The following is a 19,764-nucleotide window of genomic DNA, read 5'->3' as shown; positions in this document are numbered from 1 at the left end:
TTGAGACTGTGTCTGACTCCTTTATAAATATTGGAAGCTGGTTCCACAGTAGTGGGGCCCTGTAGGAGAAAGCCCTACCACCTTTTAGGTTCTTGGAAATTCTTGGGACTACCAAGTAGCCTGCGTCTTGAGATCGGAGTGACCTTGTGGGCTTATAAGGTAGGAGCAGGTTCGATATGTACACAGGTGCACGTCCATGCAGAGCTTTAAAAGTCAGGAGCAAAACCTTGAAGTCTATCCTATACTTAATGGGTAGCCAGTGAAGCGACGCTAGTACTGGTGTAATGTGCTCATACTTCTTAGTTCTGCTCAGGATACGAGCAGCTGCATTCTGCACAAGCTGGAGACTCTTTAACGAGTTATTAGGGCAGCCAGAAAGCAGGGCGTTACAGTAGTCTAACCTAGATGTAACAAACGCATGGATCAATTTTTCAGCATCCTCGACTGACAGGAAATGTCTAATTTTAGCTATGTTGCGCAGCTGAAAGAAGGCAATTGGCTGCTATTTTGTTTTATATTTACTCATCTACTTCTTTTCAGAGTTCTTCCCTAACCTCTTGTGAAATCTGGTGTTTTGCTAGAGGGTGTTTTGTTTCACCCAGCAAGTACCAAATTTAGTGGCGATTGACTGCTGTAATAGTCAGCTGAATTGAAACTCCACTGTTTGACCTAGAGACTTGAAAATTATTTCATTAGCTATCCATCCTCACAAAGAACAACTTCGAAGAACCATGAGGCCATTTTCTGAAAACACTTTTGCTTTTGCCTCATCTCGCATACCTTGATACGTGTGTTACTTTTCTTGTGGTTATGTCAAAACATATCCAAATGATGATGCAATGAATTTGCAGTGGGCATTGCTTATCACAAAAATGCTAATAATTCCACAACCGTATCACAAAATGTTATGAAGTTTGGTATTAGGTGTAGGGTCAAGACTCTAGCCCAAAAGGCTTTGGTCAGTCTAACCACATGGTGGCATGATAGAGCCAAATATGAAGAAATATTCAAAACTTCACTGCGCATCAGACAGGTCTCTAAGTTGATGGCACAGTTCACAATCTCAGCCGGAACTTTCATACAGTGAGCTCAATAATGTTTGGGACAAAGACCAATTATTATATATTTCTTGATTGGGCACTGTACTCCACAATTTTAGATTTGTTATCAAACAATTCAGATGTGGTTTAAGTGCACATTCTCGGCTTTCATGTAAAGGAATATTATTCATTTTGGTTTCACCATGTAGAAATTACAGCTCTTTTTATACATAGCCCCGTCAGACCACCATAATGTTTGGGACCCGGCCCTGCCAATCATCTACTGCCACTATCTTGATTATTGTGAACATTGACTGACTGACCGTGTTGGTCATTTGAACCTACACCGTGATCCAACCAGAGGAGGATGGGGTTCCCCCTTGAGTCTGGTTCCTTCCAAGGTTTTTTCCTATCTGTTACTGGGGATTTTTTCCTTGGCACTGTTGCCTTAGGCTTGCTCCTATTGGGGTATAAGCTAGGGTTGTCTGTGAAGCATATAGTGACAATTGTTTGTGATATGTGCTATATAAATTAATTTGGAATTGATCTGTGACTCATAGACTGGTATTGAGTATCTTCCTTGGTGCCAGGCCTGCCCTACAGCCATCATTAGCTCCTGCTTTTTTTCAGATTGTCTGAAAATAACAGCGGTTTGCTTTAATACGATGTTAAAAAATAGGTGTTTCCCCTCGTAATCATTGGGGGGCATCATCGTTTGTGTGACTTCTGGAGTGGGGTTATATTTTTTCCTTCATCAACATGAACCAATATTTAGTGTTATTCATACAATAAATCTAATATACACACTCATTTACTCGTATTGTTAAGATATGGGATACGACATTTAATTAACCCCATTGCGCGCATGCCAAATCTCCCCAATCCTTGCCAATTTAGGGGGTACCCTATTTAAAGCTTTATAAGCTTTCAATCAGGTGTGAGCATCACAGAGACTTGGAAATTGGCTTAAATGAAGCAAGACATTTGTGCATAAAATGTAAGGGTGGATATGCCAAACTACTAAAGATCAAAAAGTAAGCAGTGTACTCAGTGTCTCTAAATCTATACAAAATGTCTGAATTATGCATTGCTGTAAATCACATCATAATCATGTATTTCCCTACAAATCAATTGTTTTGACTCACTTTTGCATCATTTTCAAGTGGGAATTACAAGCTTTCTGTCAGTTCAAGGGTCTAAAATATCTAGGGGTCTAGAAACATATCCAGAATCTCTCCAAAAATGAATTAAATGCTTTCTGTCTATTATAAAGCATATAATTCTGCCTCTTATGATGTTTAAGATGAAACATTGATATCAGATTTTTTTAAAATGCTAATACATTGTTACACAATGTGGTACACGTACCTAAATGTGTAATCATTTACTCTCAAATGTATTTCTGTATTCTGTACTCTTGTATGTTTTCTTGTATGGGGATGGGACGACGTGAAAACAATTTTCAACAGTCCACCACGTTTTTGCAATGTTCCAACTCTCACATCATCACTGTTGAATGCATCACAAAAACTACTAAACTACCAACAAACGTTTACATTACAGTGTGAAATATCCTCATTATAAAATACAACTAACCTATTTAAAGACACTCAATTTCAAAAATAATGTATATAATCGAAATATTTTGAGCAGTAATACTTACACAGCGATGATGAAATGTTATCTGTGTTCAGTAGGTAGAGACAGAGACAGTAAATCAATGCTCTCTTCTCTCTTCTGTTTTACTGCAGAAAACGATGTCAGCTAGGTCTATCAGCAAACGTATGGCTTTGTTATATTCAAAAGTCCTCAATAATAATGATATTTTCCAATAAATTCCGATTTAAATCTTTGATTACGTTTTGTCAGGTGCAGTGTCTTTTATTGTACCCAGGCGTCACAAATGCGCGTATATTTCACTAATGGATAATCCAAGACAGCATATGACACCACTCAGTCTCAAAAGGGACATCTCTATGCATAAAACCAATGGTGAGGTTGTATATTCAATATTTAGTCCCAGATATTGACTGTAGAATGACATGGTATAATTTATTTTTTATATTGTTTATTTTGTTATTCACTGAGCAGTGTTTTCACTGCTGTATTTACATATTTTAGGGCTATCGTTGGGTTTTTTCTTGTTGCTGATGGAACACAATTTTTAAGTGGTGAAAAAATATTTTTATGAATGCCCAGATAGACAATATTGTCCATTATATCATGGGTGGGAGGTGTAGTTGCAGATAAGACTGCAGGGAGGTGCTTGTTAAATGAATGACCAGCGTGACAATGGTGGCCCTGCGAAACTCCGTATTCGGCATAGTTGTCGTGTATTGTCTACTAATGAAACTAGAACACATAGTTCTGTTTTCAACTCGTACTTCGGTTGCAGGAGTAATGAATGTCTGAGTTGAGCAATATAGTCACGCCGGCATGCCGACCACTAGGGGAATTACGCATAGAGGTTAACTAGCTAATGCCAGCTGAATAATAAATAAAGAGTAGTTTAGGAAATTACTCTTTAGTAGTTTAAAAAAGGGAATTCGGAAATAAGTCATTCAGAAAAGTGTCATTATGAAATGAGAACCATTCGGAAATACAACATGTTATTATAAGAAAATATATAATCATTATTGTGAAAAGGACAATCATGAGGTGTCAATTATTTAATTATTTCAAAATAAAATGAAGTATATATTTAATTGATCAATTTAATTATTTATATAGTTATTTATGTATTTCCATATTTATTTAATTATTTATTTCATTTTGGCACATTTAGTTTTCCATAGCTACAAGAACCAGAATATTCTGCATTGACAAACTTCAACAAACCTTATTCCAAAGACTTTAAATTTGGAAGAAAGACATTTTTTCTCAAGTCCTCATTCATGTCCATTTTAATAGGCCTGGATCATTTATTACCACTCGTGACAAATTATCATTATTATTATTATTATTATTATCCTCAATAATAATAATTATTATTGAATGCCTTAATCAGCTGTAAGTAAAACTGAATTTAGTACCTGATATGCATAAGCACTGCAAAGGTTTCCTTTTCTTAAACATATGGTGTATTTCACTTTTTAGTTTTTTCTTTTATTTGTTAATTTTTTGTCCTTTGCAGGTAAGAGAGTTGACTCTCTCATTCAGAATGACATCTTTCAAGTTGCATTCTCTGCTCCCACCACTCGGACACGACAGGCAGCCACCTCCACCTTGTCCCATGCTGTGGTAAACAATGAGGTAAACACCTTCCTCTTTTTAGAAGAAGCTTAACTATGAACTCCTGAATTGGTTAATGATTGTTTAGTACATTGTATGTTTTTTTTATTTGTAATGCTCTGCTTTTACTGGGTCTATTTTTAACGTAACAAAACACAAGATAATGATGAGAACAGGCCATTCAGCCCAACAATGTGCTCAAGTGGTCACTATATACCTACAAACTAGATAGTATCTTCCATTGTATCAAGCCAAGTTTTGAAAAACTGCCAGAGTTTCTGCATCTACTCCATGACCTGGCAAGCTATTCCACACAGTGACTACCCACTGTGGAAAGAAGTACTTCCTAATGTCAATGCAGAATTTGCTCATTTCCATCTATGCCCTCTTGTTCTACTGACAGAACTCAACCTGAAGTATCTCTTGTAGTTCACTTTAATCCCTTTTATGAATGTAGGCCTCAATCAAAGTTCATTTTACAAAGCTTGAAGAAATTAAGCATGTCCTCAAAACTTATCTATCACACAAGGACCAATTCAGTTGCCCTTCTTGTAACCTTTTCCAGAGCCTCTGTAACTTTTCTTGTAGTAGGGTACCCAGGACTGCACACAGTACTCTAATTGTGGTCTGAGAAAGAAATTGTTAGGGCTGGGCGATATGGCCTAAAAATAAAATCTAAATTATTTTCAACATTATGAACTATTTATGATTTGAACTTTTTTTGTTGTTGTTTTGTTTTGTTTTTCTCTAAACAAACTAACAAAGACCAAGACATAATTCAAATAAGTATTTTCTTTATTAAAGTAATTTTAAATAATGAGACTGGATCAACTAGGCCTACTTGTGCAATAACAGTTGTTCAAGATTAACATCAGACTGCACTGTTTGCAAGGCTGTAATCATACTTTTTTATGCATACATACATACATGCATACATACATATGTGTGTGTGTTGTAAACACTTCACAGCTAGACCAATGAGGGTTTGTAGCTGGAGGGGAAGGCACTGCGTGTTTTCCCTTGGCTGGTGTGATTCAAAACCGGAGATGTTATTTATTTTTCTCTGTTCGTAAGAACAGGGCACAATTATACTTAAGAATGCACTGGTTCCGTTGCCACGGGTCAGATATGAAGGCGTTGCTTAATATCCCGCTTAAAACTGGCCTGAAACGGACCAGTAGCATTCTGGTTACTCTCCGTTCGCAAATGGGGCAATGATGTCATCAGAGATATATTTGATCCGTCGCCGGACTGTCAATATTCCAATGGGAGCATCAGAATATTCACAAATGCGCGGAACAACACATCAAATATATCCATGACCACAGCAAGTAAGCGTAACAGTTACTAGGTTTTACTCTCGTAATAATCTGACTCCAAATGAAATTAGAATTTAAAATTTGGTTTTAACTATACGTGGAACTTGGAGTGGTTACACTCGACTCTATCTTGTGCCATCATTCCTCAATATATGCTCCCGGGTTTAGCACTATTGTTAAATCTCAGTTCGGTGAAGCCCCCAGAGGGTAGGAGGCTGACCACCATAATACATGCCTTCCTTTGTCCATAGATAGTTATGAGCCCAGGACAGTGTGTATCTATCGGGCTCCTTAAGGCGAATTTGACAAGAACCGGCGTATAACGCCCATGGGTCCTCTTAAGCCAAAACACCAGAACCAATACAACACCAATCCCGTTAGCGGGCAGATCGTGGTCGCCTATCTAACTTGAGGACCTCACTAAAGACTTTCGCTGTACTAGACCCCTGATCAGTAGGTCCTAGTCATAATTGTCCCCCTGAGTATTTAATCGGAATTTTGGCTGAAAAGAAGATAAATGGATTAGAGTCATGAAGACCACGCAAGTTAAAAATAAGAAGAATTTATTTAACAGGCAGGTAGGTCGTTAGCTTCAAATTCACAATCAATTTAAAATATGGAAGGTTTTAAAAACATAAATACAGAGTAAAAAGTTCTTACCCAGCCTGTTTAGCTACACACGAAATCACAGAGTCTGCGCAGTGTGGGAAGTCGATTGCGATCTTCCTTGTCTAGCTACACACAGAGCACAGAGTATGTGCAATGTGGGAAGTCGATTACGATCTTCCCAGATTGCTTTGTCTCCCTTCCTTTTAAGCCAAATCCCGCGTTTTATCTAAGCGGCTTTGCCATAAATTAACCTGGCCGAATAATAGAATCTGGAATTTCGGCCCCCACCATTCGGAGGCTGTTGTTAAAACAATTAGTGGGGAAATTGGGAAAAGGAGATGATTACCAGAGAGGACATTCCATTGTGATAATTTTTCCCTGAGTTTCTGAAACTATGTTTTATTAAATTTTATTTGGTATGAAACGTATTTCATTCAATTTCTTTAATTTTTCTGAATACGTCCATACCAACCATGTCCAGGGGATGTAATATTATGGTGCAGTTGTCATGAAAATACCCTTTTGTTAAACCATGTTATTACTACATAAGGCATAATACAGCAATATAATGAAAACATGTGCATGGTTTGTAAGGTTTTCCAGGGTTTGTAAATATGATAAACAGATGGTTTAGAGTCCAGATCCAGAAAAGAAATAAAAAGGGTAATGACAGAGGGGCCCACATAAGGGCACTGTGGTACTGTCAAGCACAGTTGCCCCACCATTTTGCCAGAGGCCTGATGATTTTTTTACCCTTAATGGCCCCAACACACACACCCCCACAACCCTAGACAAAGAGACTAGTTCCCCTTATCTTAGTTGTGTCCAGATGGCAACATTCCAGAGAGCCAAATGGCCTGCTCATCCATAGGAAGTCCGAGTAACTTATTGTTTTATCACACGGCTCTCGGGTTCTTTGAAGTACAGGATGAGTCCCAGCCTGCAGGCTCGTTCAAATGCCAGCCTTTTCTGGGTCCCAGTTTGACTTCCCTCTTACAGTGTATATATTAGAGCCCGACCGATATATCGGCCATTATTTGACTTTTTTGACGACATCGGGATCGGCAGTTATGCAGCCGATGTGTCCCGATTTTTAAATAAGTATAATAAACAAAAAAAACATTTATTTATCTGTACTTGTCTGTTCAAACGTTGTAATTGCTATTTACTAGAATTATCCAGTAGAGGGAGCACTAATGCAAGTGTGAACTGCAGCAGCTGCCGTGCTACTTCTGTAATAAGACGTTTGTCACTCGTGCCTCATCGAATATTCTCCACTGCAAGACTTGTCTGCACAGATTTGATTGCTGGAATGAAGGTATGTATATTTAGTGAAAGTTTTTAATTAAATGCGTTTATACAACCACTATGTTTATCAATCCTCATTATCGAGCGAGCTAGCTAACATATTTGGTTCACTTTAGCAGGCTAGCTGGCTAGCAAGCCTTTATGAAGTGGCAGTGAGCACATAAGCAGCGTAGGATCTATGTTTCCAGAGGACATCGCTCTATTCTCAAATAAATAACCAGCCAAAATAAAATGGTGATTGAATGCATCACACATTAGTTTTTTTCACCACCGAATTCTTATGGACAGGGAAGCTCGCTAGATAAAGTCTTACTCTTTCAGATCATGTAGTAAGAATACAATAAGAAAATATAATTCATTTACTGAGAATAGATGGTGTTAATATATATATTTAATTTAATATCATCTTTTACATTTTTTTATCTGTCAAAAAGTTCTTTGTGTGTTTATTTTCATTTATTTGTTTGCTTATAAGTTAAATGTTCTCAAATATAGAAACTTTGATAAAATATAAGTTTTTCAAATTGATTTGAAAATGTTGCACTTTTTGACAAAATATCGGTCAAAACATCGGTAATCGGTGGGCTAGGACTCTCCAAAATCGGGATCGGCATCGGACCCAAAAATCTGGCATGGGTCGGGCGCTAGTATGTATGTATATATATATATATATATATATATATATATATATATATACACACACACACACGCATATATTTGAAAAAAAATGCCACTTGTAGGCTATCCCTGAAAAAAATTGCTAAATAAAAAATAGCAATTTGCAAAATAGAAAAAAAATACTGTCAAACAAAACAGTGTCTCATTAATTTTTGTACAAAGTTTTCTACAGGTTTTAGTGAGGAACACAAGCCTGTCTGCTGCCTCTGGCTTGAGGCACGCCCTGTGGCATGTTACAATGTTCCCACTGATACTGAAGACCCTTTCTGTTGTGGCACTTGTAGCACTTTGCCAGATTACTCAGCTTTGGGAAGTTAGCTTCAAGGAGCTTCCACCACTGAAGTGAGTCTGTCTGGGTCTGTGTTAGGGGACAACAAGTAGGTTGACAGCTCAATTTAATTTTTTTTTTTCCTCTGACTGGGAGGTAGACTGCACTGCCTTCTTGAAGATGCTTGTTAGAGTTTTCTTCTTCTTAGGCACAGGTTAAGCTTCTTCTTGGTGCACCTGTAGTACATGTGCCAGGCTGGGGTGTGCTTTTCTCAACAAACAGAGACATTAGCTCCGTAACAGCTCTTTTCTTGATTCCCTCCACCTTGTCATCTTCTACGTAAGTGTTTTGGAACCGGGGATCCATCAGTGAGGCCGGGTCCTGGAGTTTATCTGTAACAGGATCAGCGTATTTGTTGTTGAGGTACTCCAGTGTCATGCTTTTGATTTTATTTTGTGAGCTCTGTCTCACCCTCCTCTGGCTGCAAAAGGCTGTTCTTGAATAAGTGGAGCACTGGTTTGAGGTAGGAGACGCTCACATACGCTTCACCAGACAACGCGTCAGTAAATTCTTGCAGTGGGCTTACAGCTTCATTCACTGACTTCAACACGTCAATATCTTGCCAACTTGGGACCAGGTGCCTGTTTTTCTTCTCTGAGCCCAGGACCCAGGCTATGGCCTTCTCCTGTTCCAGGACTCGTTCTATCATCTGTTGTCTTGAACCCCACCTGGTTGGGGACTCTGTAATAAGCTGGTGAGTTGGATAGACCAAGCTCATCCTGTACCAAAGACATGTCTCTCCTCTTCTTCCAGCTGAAGGAGTGGGCACTGACATCCTTTTTACAGACCCCAATGTCATGGTCAATCTGGGGATCTCTGTAAAAACCATTCTCTGTAAAAAAACATTTTAAAAACAAAGAAAAATCATTTAGAATATAACAATTTCTTCATTAACCTCTTAGCGCACAGCCCCTAGTGGTGGGCACGCCCGCGTGCCTAAATTACTAAACTCAAACATTCGGTGCTACTGCAACCAAAGTGTGAGATGAAAACAGAAACGCGTTGTTTCCGTTTCATTAGTAGACGATACATGACAACTATGCCGAAAACGGAGTTTCGCAGCCCCACCATTGTCGCTCCCGTCGTTCATTTAACACACACCCCCTCCCTGCACTCTCATCTAAAAAACACCCCCCCACCCTTGACATAATGGACAATATTGTCTATCTTGGCATTCATAAAAATATTCTTTCACCACTAAAAAATCGTATTCCGTCATAGCAACAAGATAAACCCGACAATAGCCCTAAGATATGCCTATACAGCAGTGAAAACGCTGCTCACTGAATAACGAAATAAACGAGAAAAAGTTTTTTAAAATGATACCATGTCATTCTACAGTCAATATCTGGGACTAAATATTGAATAAATATAAAACCTTACTGTTGGTTTTACGTGTAGAGATGTCCCTTTTGAGACTGCGTGGTCATATATTGTCTTGGACAATCCGTTTGGGAAATATAGGCGCATCTGTGACGCCTGGGTATCTTCCAAAATAGCTGTGCGTAACACCACACCTGTTGTTTACGGCATCGTCGCCCTTTTTAGTACAGTCTGATAAAATTTGAATTCATTTATTCGGTAGGCGAGAGTATAAGCTTTCTAACGATGTATAACATGTCTAATTCTGCTTTCGGAATAGCGTTTTATAGGTCAGCGTAACAGAAAATATTCTTAGCATAGCATTCACTTACGCAATCACACTCTGTTAGCAGACAAATACGATGCACCTAACGAAACATGTTCAAGGATATTTCGTAATTTCTTGGAAAATACTATTATTATTGAGGACTTCTGAACATAGCTAAGCCATATGTTTGCTGATAGACCTAGCTGACATCGTTTTCTGGAGCAAAACAGAAGCGAATAGAACAATATAATTGATACTGTCTCTCTGTCTCTATCTACTGAACATAGAGGAGATTTCACCATTGCTATGTAAGTATTATCGTTCAAAATATTTCGGTTATATACGTTCTTTTTGAAATTGAGTATTTTTAAATAGGTTAGTGGTGTTATATAATGTAAATATTTCACACTGTAATGTAAGCGTTAGACGGAAGTGTAATAGTTTTTGTGAAGCATGCAACAGTGATGACGTCAGAGCTGGAACATTGCCAAAACGTGTTGGACGGGTGAAAATTGTTTTCATGTTGTCTCATCCCCATACAATAAAACATACGAGAGTACAGAGTATAGAAATACACACAAGTTAATTATTACACATTTAGGTACTGTACCGCATTGTGTGATGTTTTTGCATTATTTTTTAAATCTGATAGCAATGTTTCATCTTAAACCCTCATAAGGGGCTCATTTATATGCTTTATAATGGACAAAAAACATTTTATAGATTTTGGATATGTTTCTGGACACCTAGCTATTTTAGACCACTGTACTGACAGAAAGCTTGTAATTCCCATTTGAAAATTATGCAACAGTGATTTTCTTGAGTCAAAACAGTTGATTTGTAGTGAAATACGTGGATATGTTATGATTTACAGCAATGCATAATTTAGACATTTTGGATAGATTTGGAGATGCTGGGTACACTGCTTAGTTTTTGCTTCATACATCTATAGTAGTTCTACATATCCACCCTTAGATTTTATGAACTTGTGGTCAAGAAGTTTTTGACCTAGCACATGTATAGTTTAACCTCCTGCATATATTCAATCTCGCAGTATTTCATTGCGAACTTAAAAAGTGCAAATTTATTTTGGATTTTTTGTCAAAACAATTGCATTTGTGGCACTTTATTTCTTCCAAAATTATGAATATAAACTAATCTGTGTTAGTATTGTAAATTGTACAAATGTCTTGCTTCATTTAAGCCATTTTTCAAGTCTCTGTGGTGTTCACGTCTGGAGTTATAAAGCTTTAAATAGGGTACCCCCTAAATGGGCAAGGATTGGCAAAATTTGGCTTGTGCCTTAAGAGGTTAAGGGACTGCATCCACACATTGTGATAAACTAACATTTCCTAATAAGTGTTATTTCTGTTTTTACAAGGAAAATACATGTTCATTAATGCATACAAGAAGACACACACACAAACACACACACAATTATTAGGCTATATTATTTATGCATCTTTGGTCACACAAATAACTTTGTTGTTTGTACTTTGCTGAAATATGTATACTTTTGATTAAATTGAAATAAAACAATGTTATTTATAGTTAATGTGCTACTGGATTGTTAGAATTACAACTACAGTTGTGGGTCTAATTAAAAACGTTGGTTACAGCTAGACACGTACTGATAGCGTTGTGAAGTCTATGTCCAAAGCACTGGAGGTGGGTCCACTTGTTCAATCTCAAGGGATCATGTTGATCCCGCTATCTGTAGTCATGCAGGCCTGTCGGTCTTCATTTAGCTTCTTGGACACCAACGTCTCTTTCAGCCCTTGGGCTATAATTTCACCAATATGATTATCAGAGAAGCAGGACGTTTGGAGACAGACACTTCGCATAACATAACATAATATAATGACGAGAACAAGCCGTTCAGCCCAACAATGCTCGCCATTTTCCTAACATGTATGGCTCATGTATGGTTGCATGGTTCGGTTGGACCTTAGGTCTGTAGTGGTGGAATAAAACGATACATTCTCTTGTTGCTCTGTGACTCTTTCTCGTGTAGTGTTGTACAGATGCGACAGTGCTACTTCTGCAATATATTTGTGGCTTTCCACCATGTATTTTGCATTGAGGGTTTGGTTTGCAGCATCTTGATAAACTTCCCAGACTTTCTGACTGTGTAGATGGGGGCTATATCCTTCACGAAATGACGTGTCTCAGCATCTGTAATTGCCTTCCATCGGGGCCCCTTGTAATATGGGATGACACTGGAAAATTATGCAGCTGATGTTATCTGCTTTTTAGCAGGCATTTTAGGACTGCAGCTAGCATCTGCATCTTGCAGTATCTGGCATTGCTCCCATTCCGCTGCATGTTTACGCTGATGGTGCTGGAATAACTTTGTCGTGCTCACACCTTTAGTTGCAATAGACTTTTGACAGATCTTACACAGGACAGTGGTTTGCTTGACGTCAGACCTCGTAAAACCAAATCACTTCAAAATCACCAAAATGACATTGCCTTTTTTGGGAACAAGCGCATTGTTTATCAAAGCGTTTGTTGCCATCTTGACAGCGTGCCCACTAGTTCTGACTATCTCTAAACCTTCGTTCATGAGCGTAGGATCCAGGAATGTGATGGGTGATTGATTGATAGTTTTCGAGAATGTTCTGCTTGACAGAGAAACAAATAAACTTTCACAATTTCCATGTGACTTGTTGCTGTAATGCTGTAACGTTTTCTTGCTAATAGTAATAATGATAAAAACTAGACAATTCCTGCAGAAATTGTGAAGTGTGGTTGCCGCCAATGCAAAGTCCACTTTGTGCTGAACAGAGTGAACAGTGTCTGTAGTATGAGTCGAGACAAAGCATTGTGTATGTGCTATAACATCACAGCAACGAGTTGATTTGCGACACATATATACAGAGCTAAATTAACTCTTCATCAAAACTTGACATCTCAGTGTTTTACTCATAGTATGCGGGTGCTAGCGTGTTCTAGGTGGTTGCTAGGGTGTTGCAAGGTGGTTGCTATGGGGTTCTAGGCAGTTGCTAAGGGCCTTCTAGGTGGTCGCTAGGTAGTTGCTATGGATTTCTAGGTGGTTGCTATGGAGATCTAGGCGGTTGCTAGGGTGTTCTAGGTGGTTGCTAGGGTGTTGCTAGGTGGTTTGTATAGAGTTCTAGGCGGTTACAAGGGTGTTGCTTGGTGGTTGGTATGGAGTTCTTGGCGGTTGCTAGGGGGTTGCTAGGTGCTTGCTGTGGTGTTCTAGGCGGTTTCTAGGTCTTTACCGAGTTCAGTGAGATGACCCATAATTCTTTATGACAAACGGTTCAAAAGTTATGAAATATCAAACTTCGGCCAATCAGGAAAGGGGGCAAGGCTAACCTACACCAATGGATTAAGGACACTACCGCGGCCAATGAGGCATCCCACAACCCCGTACGACAAGTGGTTCAAAAGTTATGAAATATAAAAAATCAGCCAATCAGGAAAGGGGGTGGGGCTAATCTTCACCAATGAACAAAGGACTCTCTACGAAGTCCAATGAGGCATCCCACAATTCATGGGCAGTTTTTCCCCATAGAGATGAATGGCGGAATGTTCAAATCCAGAGAGAGACCAGAGTACAGCTGCTAGAAGACAGATCATTGTGACATCACAAGGGTGAGAAGACAGCATTGTGACATCACAAGGGTGATCCAGTGCTAGTTTGTACTTTGTACTTGGTAGGATTCTTGCTGCTGAACAAGCTTACTCTACAGGGTTGGAGTCCTGATCGATGTGGTCACGATGATCCTATCCTTAGGTTTGCGCTCTACATCTTAAACAATTTGTACGGTTGAAGCGTCTCAATGCCATAATATGTAATAAGACTTCTGCATTTATCCTTGGGAAAATTGCCCACAAAAAGTCAAATCTTTCAAAAACCATGCTCCGAAACTTTCCACAAAGCAATAGCACACCATTCCCAGTGAAGCCGCTCGATTTGACATATTGCATGTGCGTGTACGTGGTGCGAAAACTCTGGGAGGAGGAGCGGTCCAAAAAATGGGTGGAATAATAAATAATAATAATAATAATAAATATGTGAGATAATAGTAGTGTGTTTGCCAAAGGCAACCACACTAATTATGTGAGATAATAGTAGTGTGATTTTGCGATTTGGCCATTTTGCACATCGTGCTAAAACAGAAATTCTAATTATTTGATTAAAGACCCTGTGCAGCCTCCTTTTTCTTACATTATATTGTTCCTTTAGTTACTAAATTAAAATATATATGTATTTTTTCTACTTATTAGACTTTGAAAAGATTAAAAACCTGAATTTCTTAATATAGCAGACTCAAGACTGGCTGGGCGTGTCAGTTCTGTCCTAATTATTTATGCATTCACTTGATTGACAGCCCGGGCCGCTCACTCCCACTGACCTGGATCAGCGCTCACTCCACATAACGTCAGTTGTTAGCTAACGTTAGCTAGTCATTATACGACCGTAATAATGGATAACGAGTACAGCAATCACAGAGTAGAAATATTAGAAATATTGAACCGTATATGTATGAGCCCATCGCTGTTAATCCTATGGCAGCCTATGTCACGTGTCATTTGTTGTGGCTCCCACTGACACTCCACGTCTCTTTTTGGCGGCAACATGACAGTCTGGAGAATAAAGTAAACTCATCACCTAGCTAGACAGGATGGACAAATAGCAGTAAGAACAGCTCATCTCTACATTAGCAGATAACAGTATCGATAGCCAGTCATCAATTAAATTGGGGAGGTGAGTTTAACGTGATCTGTAGGCTTGATTCGATTACGTTAGCTGTAACGTAATAGTAATACCATCATATACCGTAACCTACAATATAGGACCCTAAAGTAATAGGATAACCTACGTTAGCACATAACATTATCGATTGTTTTTTTTGCGGCAGTAATGTTATAACAGTCTGGAGAATAAAGTAACGTTATACTCGCCAGCTAACTTTAGCTATATTTACACAAGATAAGTACAGCTCATTGCTACATTAGCAAAATTATAGATAGCCAGACAGCAAGTAAATTGGGGAGATGAGGTTAACGGTAACGTAATAGTTTGTAGGCTTGATTCGATTAATAGCAGAACGTCATCTAGCCCGAACGGATGCTTACCGGAACCGCTCCGTTCAACCGGTAAACGTCCGTTTGGGCTAAACAACATCGACAGCAAAGTAAAGTGAGGTTAGGACAGCATTGTTGAACTGGATAGTTAGCTAATGTTAGCAGCAGACCCACGCAATATGTATTTGAGAATTTGGTCATGGCTTTGAACTTGGGAGCGCACACTACATAAATATTCATACTGGGTGAGTGTTTTGGCCACCGCACATTGGTCAATGCAAATTAGAAACATTTATGACATCACAATCTTGGTCTCAAAACCACCAATACCAAATACTCCACCAGGCGGCAATGACGTGCATTGTATAGTTTTTAGGGGGAAAAAATCTAATTCGTTACATACATGTATGAAATACTTTTATAATCAATGTGTAAGTAACCTTATAGTCTTTGATCATAATATAAGCATTTTAAAATCATGATTTTGACTGCGCAGGGTCTTTAAATCAATTTATCACTCAGCCCTAAGATAAGTATAACTTCCTTTATTTATACTTTTGGCTATATATCCCAGCATCCTGTGGGCCTTTCTTACTGCTGCACCACAATACCAACCTGAACAGATTTGATCGATAACCCATTTGCACCTGCCCCATTTTTCATTCAAAGTTTTCCCATCAAGAAGGTTAACCAAAGTCTATATTACAACCCCAAATTCCAAAAAAGTTGGGACGGTAAATAAAATGCAAATAAAAACAGAAATCAGTAATGTCTAAATTTACTTTGACTTGTATTCAAACAAAAACAGTATAAAGACAAGGTATTTCATATTTTACCTTATCAACTTCATTGTGTTTTGAAGATATACATTTATTATGAAATTTATGCCTGCAACACGTTCCAAAAAAGTTTGGACAGGGGAAATTTAGGACTAGTAACAATGTGACAAGTTGAAATAGCAAGGTGATGTGAAACAGGTGATGTTAAACAGGTGAGGCAATCGTGTTATAGTATATAAGGAGCCTCCAAGAAAGGCCTAGTCCTTCAAGAGCAAGGATGGGTCGAGGCTCGCCAATTTGCCAACAGATGCATCAGCAAATAGTCCAGCACTTTGAGAACAACGTTCCCCAAAGAAATCGGTAGGATTTTGGGAATTTCACCCTCAACAGTGCACAATATAATTAAAAGATTCAAGGAATCCGGTAAAATCTTGGTGCGTAAAGGGCAAGGCCGAAAACCACTTCTGAATGGACGTGATCTCCGATCCCTCAGGCGCCACTGTCTTAAAAATCGTCATGCGTCTGTAATGGATATCATGACATGGGCTCGGGAATACTGTCCAGAAGCGCAGCCGACTTCTCTGGGCTCGGTCTCATCTGAGATGGACAGTAGCACAGTGGAAGTATGTTTTGTGGTCCGACGAGTCAACATTTCAAATAGTTTTTGGACAAAAAATCTGTTGTGTTCTCCGGGCCAAAGAGGAAAAGGACCACCCAAGCTGCTATCAGTGTCAGGTCCAAAATCCAGCGTCTGTCATGGTATGGGGGTGTGTCAGTGCGCATGGCATGGGTAACTTACACATCTGTGAGAGCACCGTTAATGCAGAAAGATATGTACAAAATTTGGAGCAACATATGCTGCGATCCAGACGCCGTCTTCTCCAGGGACGTCTCTGCATTTTCCAGCAGGACAACGCCAAACCACATTCTGCCTGGATTACAAGTGCATGGCTGCGTAAGCAGAGAGTGCAGTTTCTAGATTGGCCTGCCTGCATTACATTACATTTATTTGGCAGACACTTTTGTCCAAAGTGACGTACAAAAGTGCATTTCATGGTCATGGACAACTACAAAACACAGGTTCAGTAATACCCCTTTCACACAGAAGAAAAAAGAGTTTTCGAGACGGCTTCGATACCACACTTATGTCTGTGTGAACACGGCTTTTAAAATACTGCATCGAAAACGCCTCTCCCAGTGTTTTTGAGGCGCCTCGACTACTGCATTTCTCCTGTGGGAACGGAAAGCAGCATCGACGACTGCTTTCTGGGCGGTGTTCGAATTACGTTACAGATCTGCGTTCACGCGCACCTATCTCTCAACTGAAAAAATGGCATACAGAAGAAATACCTGGACCCACAAAGAAGTGGAAATATTATTACAGTTGAGAAGCGAGGAAGAAATTGCCTCTCAACTTTGAGCCACACAGATCGTGTACTGCTGCACCCAAATGCCTGTTGACACCTGTATTTCATTTCTCTCCTTTGATTTCTTTTGAAGACATTGAATCTTCTTTTTTTGATTTCAATACTTATTTTGTACAGCTATTTCTAGCCAAGAACACAGTTTAGTTCACACAGTGAACACTAGAGCCCGACCGATGCCAGATTTTTGGGTTCGATGCTGATCCCGATTTTGGAGAGTCCTAGCCCACCGATTACCGATGTTTTGACCGATATTTTGTCAAAAAGTGCAACATTTTCAAATCAATTTGAAAAACTTATATTTTATCAAAGTTTCTATATTTGAGAACATTTAACTTATAAGCAAACAAATAAATGAAAATGAACGCACAAAGAACTTTTTGATAAATAAAATGTAAAAGATGATATTAAATTAAATATATATATTAACACCATCTATTCTCAGTAAATGAATTATATTTTCTTATTGTATTCTTACTACATGATCTGAAAGAGTAAGACTTTATCTAGCGAGCTTCCCTGTCCATAAGAATTCGGTGGTGAAAAAAACTAATGTGTGATGCATTCAATCACCATTTTATTTTGGCTGGTTATTTATTTGAGAATAGAGCGATGTCCTCTGGAAACGTAGATCCTACGCTGCTTATGTGCTCACTGCCACTTCATAAAGGCTTGCTAGCCAGCTAGCTTGCTAAAGTGAACCAAATATGTTAGCTAGCTCGCTCGCTTGATAATGAGGATTGATAAACATAGTGGTCATATAAACGCATTTAATTAAAAACTTTCACTAAATATACATACCTTTATTGCGGCAATCGAATCTGTGCAGACAAGTCTTGCAGTGGAGAATATTGGATGAGGCACGAGTGACAAACGTCTTATTACAGAAGTAGCGTGTCAGCTGCTGCAGTTCACATTTGTATTGGAGCTCCCTCTACTGGATAATTCTAGTAAATAGCAATTACAACGTTCGAACAGACAAGTACAGATAAATAATCAATGTTTTTTTTGTTTATTATACTTATTTAAAAATCGGGACACATTGGCTGCATAACTGCCGATCCCGATGTCGTCAAAAAAGTTGCCGATATATCGGTCGGGCTCTAGTGAACACTATTCTGACCTAACCTCTGCCAATCCAACTAGGCAGAAGAACAAGCTACAATATTAGGACAAATAAAAATTACCAAAAAGTGCTGGGATGGGGGAACATGTAACAAGTGTCATGAGTGCCACTTATAGAGTGGTGGTAGTTAGTCCAGGTATAGTCTGAAGAGAAAGAGATGAGTCTTCAGACCACGACGGAAGATGGGTAGTGAGGGAGAGGTTCAAAGAGGGACAGGGAGTTTGTTCCACTACTGAGGAGCTAGGGTGGCTCTGTGATCCCTTTACTCGTGTGGGAGGGCCTACAAGGTGCCCTGCTGCTGCAGAGCGGAGTGGTCGAGCAGGCGTATAGGATTGAATCATGTCCTACAAGTAGATAGGGGCTGTCCTGTTGGCTGCAGTGTAGGCGAAGGGTCAGGACTTTGAACCAAATCCTGGCAGCGACTGGTAGCCAGTAGAGTGATCGCAGCAGAGGAGTGACGTGGGAGAATTTGGGAAGGTTGTAGATGAGTCGGGCAGCGGCATTTTGAATCATCTGTAGTGGCTGTATGGCACAAGCTGGCAGGCTTGCAAGGAGTTGCTGTAATCAAGGCGAGAGGTCACCGTAGCCTGGACGAGCAGCTGGGTAGAGTGCATAGTCAGGTATGGTCGAATCCTTCTGATGTTGTACAGAAGGAATCTGCAGGATCGTGATGTTGCCTTGATGTGCTCCTTGAGGTCCAGTTGGTCATCCAGGACCACCCCCAAGCTCTTTGCAGAGTGAGAGGCAGTCACTGTGGTGGCATCAACTGTGATTGAGAGCTCACGTAGTAAGGAGGTCTTGTATGAGAAGAAGAGCAGCTCACTTTCTTTGAGGTTGAGCTTCAGGTGTTTGCTAGCCATCCAGGTAGAGATGTCAGTCAGGCAGGAAGCTATCTTATCATCAACCTGTGAGGCAGAGGGGGGGAAAGTCCAGGCCTGCAGTCCTGACCTGTCTCCAATTGGGAATGTGTGGTGCATTATGACGCGCAAAATACAGCAACGAAGGCGCCCCGTACAATTGCGCAGCTGAAGGCCTGCATAATGGAAGAATGGGGGAAAATCCCGCTTGCTAAACTTAACCAACTGGTGTCTTCAGTGCCCAAATGCTTAAGTGTTATTAAAAGAAATGGTGATGTTACACAGTGGTAAACACTCAACTGTTCTAACTTTTTTGGCATAAATTTCATAATAAACGTATATCTTCAAAAAACAATGAGGTTGATTAGGTAAAACATAAA

At 39.4% G+C, this 19,764-nt stretch overlaps 1 protein-coding gene across 3 annotated transcripts in view; it reads left to right on the top strand.

The window, feature by feature from the left end:
* The window catches only part of ahctf1 (AT hook containing transcription factor 1), a 224,363-nt gene that overhangs the window by 192,501 nt on the left and 12,098 nt on the right, over positions 1-19,764 (top strand). For all 3 annotated transcript variants that reach the window (XM_064341031.1, XM_064341029.1, XM_064341030.1), the window contains one exon: positions 4,174-4,292. In XM_064341031.1, coding sequence (XP_064197101.1) covers positions 4,174-4,292 — 119 coding nt within the window. The remainder of the gene's footprint in view (positions 1-4,173; positions 4,293-19,764) is intronic.

Source organism: Anguilla rostrata, chromosome 6, assembly GCF_018555375.3.
Source record: "Anguilla rostrata isolate EN2019 chromosome 6, ASM1855537v3, whole genome shotgun sequence".
NCBI classification, from domain to species: Eukaryota; Metazoa; Chordata; class Actinopteri; order Anguilliformes; family Anguillidae; genus Anguilla; species Anguilla rostrata.
The sequence above is the reverse complement of the archived record's forward strand: the minus strand, read 5'-3'. Positions and strand labels throughout refer to the sequence as shown.